Source organism: Uranotaenia lowii, chromosome 2 (assembly GCF_029784155.1).
Source record: "Uranotaenia lowii strain MFRU-FL chromosome 2, ASM2978415v1, whole genome shotgun sequence".
Taxonomy (NCBI): domain Eukaryota; kingdom Metazoa; phylum Arthropoda; class Insecta; order Diptera; family Culicidae; genus Uranotaenia; species Uranotaenia lowii.
In genome coordinates this window covers 145,236,005-145,243,753 of record NC_073692.1, presented here as the reverse complement: position 1 = coordinate 145,243,753, position 7,749 = coordinate 145,236,005, and the positions used below count along the sequence as shown (strand labels likewise).

The following is a 7,749-nucleotide window of genomic DNA, read 5'->3' as shown; positions in this document are numbered from 1 at the left end:
AATTTCCATTGGGAGTGAATTAAAAAGAATCATTCCGCGGTGAACTAAGCTATTTTGCGCAAATTGTGTTCTAGTTCTTGCTATGAAGTAGTTCATGTTACCAGCGCTTCTTGTGTTTCTTTATTTGAAACATGTAGCGGAATTGAGCGTGAAAACAGCTATAGATCCATTTTATAGAGCGTGCGGTGCCTCAAATAGCCTTCATATGATTCCTCAGAAAAAATCACATAACATAAGTCACATTTGATTTAAAATTTCGAAGTTCCAACATGCTTTTCTGCAATATTTAAAAAATGTAGAGGAATTGACGGGAAATTAGCCATTACCTATAGTGTCTTGGGAACATTTTACCTACATTACAAGTAGGGTCAAGTGGGGTAATAATGAACACGGGGTAATTCCGAACAAGTGCCATACGCGCTGCTGTGGGGGATGAATGAACACAAAAAGTTCCAAAAGTGGTAGTTTAACATCCCATTGATAGCTATAAGCTGTTTTCGATCTGTTTTCAAATCCTAATGATATCATTTCAGACGTTTTAAAAAACCATTACCCTGTGAAACGGAAATCGTTTTCGACAATGTTCAATGTTTTGAATATCTGATCATAGGAACTCAAGCTGGAATGTTGTTATCACCTGTTTGAGATCCAGTTTTTGATGCTTTGTCTGGATTTTGAAGAAATTTTGAAATTTTTTATTCACACTGTCTCACAGATGACTGTTCATATTTACCCCATAGTTCTCGTCCTATGGGGTAATTATGAACACATGTTCTTATTCATTTCCTGACATTTCTTTGGTTTGTTGATGGTCAAATGTTCAATTCATCAACTCAGGGTGCCATTCACTAATTACCCAAGCATTTCCAGACCCCTTTTTCCCTTCCCCCTTAGAAAACTACTCCCCTCCCCCCCTTCCCCCTTCTGTAAGATCTTAACACATTAAGGAATGCGAAAGAATCTTAGCCGGGAAACATCAACACTCGGCATTCTATATCACAGAATCCACTGAACCAAACTCAATGAATTTCATACATAAATTAGGTCCGCATTGTGTTGAGTGTTAAGTTTTGAATTTTTCAGAAATTGATTTTTTTTTTTTTTTTCAAAAAACGAGATTCGGATTTAGAATAAAAAGCTATGCCAGTTCTTTTCAGTCTTTGAAAAAAAAACACAAAATTAAATTTAAAAAGTGAAAAAAGTGAATAAAACTGAAATTAAAAAAAAAGCTCAATTCGTAACCACATTTAAACAAGTCTTAATTTTGTTTAAAAAATTAGTGATAAGAACTTGCTTTTTGTTGATAGAAAGAAAAGCAGTCTAATGTTTTCTTAGATTAAGTGAGTGGTGCGTAAGGATAGTGTTACTGATATTACCGAAACCGAATATCTGTATCCCAGGAATAGTTCTTTAATCGAGATGGTCAATTCGGAAGAGGAAATTGATTGCCAAGATGGATTCGACTGTGGTGGATGCAACAGACCTAATTCGGTGGAACGGAGAATGGTGTCGTGCGATAATTGTTTAGGCTGGTGGCATCTGAGTTGTGCGAATCAATCTCCCGGCGTAAAGGATCGCCCATGGAGATGCACTAAATGCACACCACCTTCTGCAGACCCGTCAGAGTCCGTAAACACCGCCGATTTCAGCACACCCATCGTGCGATCAAAGGCTCCTCACTCCAGTTCAACGAGAATAGGAAGGGCTGAAGTTGAGAACGGAGCTAGGAAGAAATGTGCGGAATCCAACAAAGATTCGTCCGTGAGAAGTGCCGGCAAATCTGTGAGATCTACTACATCCAGCGCCCGCATCCGGACCGAACTTGAGTTGGCCAAATTGGTAGCAGAAAGAGAAATTAAAAGTCGCCGTATGAGAGAGGAAATGCGTTTCCTAGAAAAGGAACGGGCTATCCGTCTAGAAGAGCTTGCTTCTGAGGAATCCTTCTTAAAGAAGAAGCACCAGCTGGAAGAGAAGCTAGTAGAGGACTCGGGATCGGAAAGTGTTTCCGAATCAGCGCCGAGTGGAAGTCAAAAGGCTGAGGAATGGTTGCGCAATCAGCTGGAGGAAAACAATAACGATCCGGAAGAGGTTTTTGATGTTTCGAACGCCGAAGCTCGAAGCGGAAAGATTTTGCACGCCATGGTGGAACGAGGTGAAGAGCATCACGCTAACTCTCGGATAGTCGAACTGAGTACATCGAAATCAGTTCATTCCGAACCTAGAAGTCACTCGGCACGAATCCGTGTGCCAATTATGAACCTGATTCCTGAAGTACCACCTCCAAAGCAACCCATAAATCCTTTCCCACAACCGGTAGCGTTTGCCAACCTGAATATTGGTCCGTCTGCAGAACAAGTGTTGGCTCGCCAAGTCTGGCCCAGAAAACTACCTGTGTTTGCCGGAGAGCCTGAGGAGTGGCCAATATTTTTCCATAGTTACGAAACGTCCAATGCTGCCTGCGGTTTCTCAGACGTTGAGAATCTTGTCCGTCTTAGAGAAAGCCTGCGAGGGGCGGCTCGAGAAGCAGTGAGAACAAAATTGACATTTCCTGACAGCGTGCCGAAGATAATGGAAACACTGAAACGTTTTTATGGACGGCCCGAAATTCTTGTAAGGAACATGCTGGCTAAAGTGCGCAAACTCGAATCGCCAAAATCTGAGCGTCTAGATAGCCTTATTAAGTTTGCCACAGCTGTACAGCACCTTTGTGACCAGCTAGAGGCTGCAGGTCTACGAGCTCATTTATCGAATCCCGATTTGCTCAGCGAATTGGTTGAGAAGCTCCCTGCTCATCATCAGCTTGCTTGGGTGAGATATAAACGCTCCTTCCCCGAGCCAACGCTGAAGGAATTTGGCCAGTATATGGAGGAATTGGCCGAAGACGCCTGTGAGGTTACCACGCTTGTACCGCCGAAACCTGAGACAGCGAAGTATGCAAAACCGTCGCAGAAGAAAGAGGGACATTTCCATGCTCACATTAACAGTGATGGAAACCAGGAAGAATATAGACAACGTAAGCCATGTCCAATCTGTGGTGGCTTAGATCACCGGGTTCGGAACTGCTCGAAGTTCCAAGAACTAAATCTCGATTCACGTAAGCGTGCAGTACGCCAGTGGAACTTGTGCGAAATGTGCCTGAATGAGCACGGTAATTGGAAGTGTAAATCAAGAATCCGATGTAACATCGAAGGCTGTAGAGTTCAGCACCATCCGTTGCTCCATGTTCCGGCGCAAGCCAAAAAGGGAGAAGCAACAGTCGTTAAATCTGTTTGTAATTCCCACAACGAATTCAGAAAAGCGTTTTTCTTTCGAATAGTTCCACTTACCCTGCACAACGGAAATCGCACTGTCGATACCTTTGGATTCTACGATGAAGGGTCATCACTGACCATAATGGAATCGTCATTAGCACGCCGCCTAGGAATAGAGGGAAAAAGGCATCCGCTGGAACTACAGTGGACTTCCGGTGTAACCCGGAACGAAAATTCATCCAAGCTCATTAAATGCAAGATCTCGAAGTTGGGAGATCCGAAACAACATTCTTTTACCGCACACACGGTTTCGAAACTTAAGCTACCGAAGCAAACCCTCTGCTACGACGAATTAGCTAATCGTTATGAACATCTGAAAGATACTCCAATCAGTTCATTTAACGATGCCCAGCCTGAAGTGCTTATTGGGTTAGATAACATTGACATTTTAACCCCAATCGAAAGTCGGCAAGGTCAACCTGGCGAACCTGTTGCCGTGAGATCATTGCTCGGATGGGCCATCTATGGGCCTAACGAGGCAGGAGATAGAAATGACAAGAACTCGGTCCGAGTTAACTTCCATCACTGCGACGCAGATCAAGAACTTAACAACCTCATCCGACAACATTTCGTTCTGGAGGAACCCCAGAACCCGTTTGCGCCGATTCTTGAATCTGCCGAAGACAAGCGATGTAAAACGATCCTAGAGGAAACCACGGTGTTTCGTGACGGTGCATACGAAACTGGTTTGCTGTGGAAAGCAGATGAAGTGTCCTTCCCAGATAACCGGTACATGGCAGAGAGACGTCTGAAATGCCTAGAGAGCAAGCTGTCAAAAGACCCCGAACTCCAGGCTAACGTGCACCAACAAATACGAGATTATTTGACAAAAGGGTATGCCCATAAGGCAACCGAAGAAGAGTTGGCAGGAACTAGTGCTGAACGCGTTTGGTACCTCCCCCTGAATGTGGTGTCGCACCCGAAGAAACCGAACAAAAGACGGCTGGTGTGGGACGCGGCGGCCTCAGTGGGTGGAGTTTCCCTCAACAATCAACTGTTAAAAGGCCCGGATTTACTGGTCCCCCTGCATTCAGTGATATGCAAGTTCCGAGAGTGGCGCATCGGTTTTGGTGGCGACGTAAAGGAAATGTTCCACCAAATCCGAATAAGAGCAGCAGACAAAAACTACCAACGATTCTTGTTTCGATTCGACGCAACACAACCGCCCGACGTTTATATTATGGACGTCGCGACGTTCGGAGCGACGTGCTCGCCCTGTTCGGCGATCTACGTGTTGCACAAAATAGCGGACGAGTGTCGGGAGGATTTCCCGAAAGCTACGACAGCTATCAAGGAGAAAACGTATATGGACGATTATTTCGATAGTGCCCCCACTTCCGAGGAAGCAGCTGATCGAGCGATTCAGGTGAAAGGAGCCCTTGCTCGGGCCGGATTCACCATGAGAAATTGGGTTAGCAACGATGAATCGGTGCTACAAGCAGTCGGAGAGAATTCGGAACAGAAATCGCTCTCACTTATCAGTAACATGGGAAGCGATAACATCGAGAGGGTCCTAGGACTGGAGTGGAACCCACGGCAGGATTGTTTCCAATTTCCTACCAGCCTACGTGGTGAGCTGGCGCCGTATGTTTGCGGCGAACGACGACCGACTAAGAGAATGGCTCTTCGATGTATTATGAGTCTTTTCGACCCATTGGGTCTTCTGTCCCCGTATACAATCCACGGGAAGATGCTGTTCCAAGATCTTTGGAGATGCGGCATACAATGGGATGACGACATTCCGGATGAAGCTTTCGAGAAATGGGTCCGATGGACAAAGCTTCTCCAAGAAATCAACAACCTTCAGATCCCCAGGTGCTACTGTGGTGGAGATCATGCTGGAGGGTACGAAACATTGCAGCTACATGTGTTCACCGATGCCAGTGAATTGGGCTACGGATGCGCGGCGTATTTCCGTGTCATCGAGGATGGAAAAGTGAAATGCTGCTTGGTGATGGCGAAGGCTAAGGTGGCCTCCCTCAAGGTGCAATCGATTCCCAGAAGAGAGCTTCAAGCCGCTGTGTTGGGTGCTAGGATGATGATAAACATTTGTTCTAGCCACACGGTGGAAATTAAGGAGAAATTTCTTTGGACGGACTCTACCACCGTCTTGTCCTGGATTAGATCTGACCACCGAAAATTCAAGCAATATGTAGCCGTTCGCATCGGAGAAATTCTGACCTTAACAGATTCGGATCAGTGGCGCTGGGTCCCTTCAAAAGAGAACATCGCTGACTGTTTGACCAAGTGGAATAAAGATACGGATCCAAAACCGGATGGTCGTTGGTTTAATGGCCCATCATTCCTGTACGAACCTGTTGATAGATGGCCACAACAGAAATCACCGAATGAAAGCACCAACGAAGAGTTGAGAACCCACTACCTTTTCCACCACATTGATATTCCCATTCAGCTAATTGACATTGCTAGAATCTCTAAATGGACCATATTGGTACGCATACTGGCTACGGTTATAAGATTTATTTCGAATTGTCGTCGACGGAAGAAAGCATTGCCCATCGAGACGGTACCTTCCGTAGAGAATGTGAAGCGATACGTAATGCGAACCATCCCGAATATCGAAACACCGTTGAAGCAATCCGAATACCAATCAGCCGAAAATATCCTTTGGCGATTGGCTCAAAGTGAGCACTACCCCGATGAGGTGAAGGTGCTGATATCTAATCGTGAACGAGCCCTGAAGGATTTAATCAAAATTGAGAAATCTAGTTCATTGTATCAACTCTCCCCGTTTGCTGACGAATTTGGTGTTATTAGAGTGGAAGGAAGAACCGTGAATGCGCAGTACGCGTCCTTCGATTCCCGATTTCCAGTAATTTTGCCAAGAGAGCATCTAGTAACCCAAAGGCTTTTGGAGCATTATCACCGAATTTTTGGTCACGCAAACAGAGAGACAATTGTCAACGAGCTCCGTCAGCGTTTTCAGATTGCGAATCTGAGGTCCGCTGTTAACGAAGTATCGAAAAGCTGCCAGGTATGTAAGATTAAAAAATGTAAACCACATCCACCAAGAATGGCGCCATTGCCAGAGCAAAGATTGACACCGTATACCAGACCCTTTGCGTATACCGGTGTGGATTATCTCGGGCCGTTGGAGGTAACCGTTGGCAGGCGGAAGGAAAAGCGATATGTAGCGGTCTTCACATGCTTGGTAGTCCGTGCCGTTCACCTGGAGCTGGCGTACAGCTTAACGACGGATTCCTGCATAATGGCGATCAGGAGATTTGTGCGAAGAAGAGGTCCCCCACGCCAAATATTTTCCGACAACGGGACGAACTTTGTCGGTGCCGATCGCGAGCTTAAACGACAGATCAAGAGAATCAACGTCGACTGTTCCGACACATTCACCAACGCCCGAACAAGCTGGTTATTCAATCCGCCCTCCGCTCCCCACATGGGTGGAGTATGGGAGCGGATGGTGCGAAGCGTGAAAGAATCGATGAGAGCTCTCGACGACGGAAGGAAACTCAACGACGAGATTCTGCTGACGGTGTTGGCGGAAACAGAAGCTTTTATAAACTCTCGTCCACTGACGTACATGCCTCAAAGTTCGGCCGACTACGAAGCGTTGACACCCAACCACTTTTTGGGTAACTCCACGGGAGATCAGGACCCTATGCGTGATCCAATCAGTCTTAGCCAAGCACTGCAAAGCAGTTACCTTCGTTCGCAGTATTTAGCTGATGCTACATGGGACAGATGGCTGAAGGAATACTTTCCTAATATGAACAAGCGGTCCAAGTTGTGGTGTGGTGTCGGTTAAACTTGGAGACCTGGTGTATATTGCGGAAGGCAGTCGGCGTACCTGGATCCGAGGAAGGATCGTGGAGCTAATCCCGAACAAGGATGGAAGGATCAGACGTGTTGCAGTACAAACGGCATCTGGACGACTTGAGAGACCGGTGGCGAAGCTGGCCGTTATGGAGATAGGTAACGGTGAATCCGAGCAAGGCGATGCGGAGGCCGATCCGGATTCACGGGGTGGAGAATGTTCTGGCATCCCTGACGTCGCTGCATCTGAACAGACCTAACGGCCACGCTACGAACTGTCAAACCAGAAAACGGTTAGAAGTGAAAATTTACGACGAACCAAGAAAGACAAGTGACGCTCTGCGTATATTTTATAAATTAACGATAGTTTTAGTTGTTAAAGTTGTTTGTGCCATTCGTGAGTACCTTTTTAAATTGTTGTGAACCTTTGACTAAATCTAACTTTTTGTAATATTTAGCGCACATCGGTAAAAACCCGATCTAAGGCTGATACCACGCACAGTCGAGCATTCTTTTCAAAAGGGCCGATATAGGTTAGATTTTCTTTTTTTGGTATCAGAATTATTTGTAATAATCCGCATTTTCTCAAAATCTAGGCCAGAAATCTATGCTCTTTATTTGTATAACTTGGCATCAAAAAACGGAT

General features: G+C 45.6%; 1 protein-coding gene across 1 annotated transcript; it reads left to right on the top strand.

Moving 5' to 3' along the window:
- The first annotated feature begins 1,419 nt into the window (after window positions 1-1,419).
- Window positions 1,420-7,363, top strand: LOC129741947 (uncharacterized). Its single transcript, XM_055733774.1, has 2 exons — window positions 1,420-7,079; window positions 7,129-7,363. The coding sequence occupies exons 1-2, from the start codon at window positions 1,420-1,422 to the stop codon at window positions 7,361-7,363; spliced, it is 5,895 nt and encodes a 1,964-aa protein (XP_055589749.1).
- The last annotated feature ends 386 nt before the right edge of the window (window positions 7,364-7,749 follow it).

Excerpts from the sequence above, each read along its gene's own strand:
- LOC129741947 (XM_055733774.1), top strand. The coding sequence starts at position 1,420 with ATGGTCAATTCGGAAGAGGAAATTGATTGCCAAGATGGATTCGACTGT. Across the intron at positions 7,080-7,128 it reads AACAAGCGGTCCAAGTTGTG|TCGGCGTACCTGGATCCGAG; the intron begins GTGTGGTGTCGG and ends TGCGGAAGGCAG.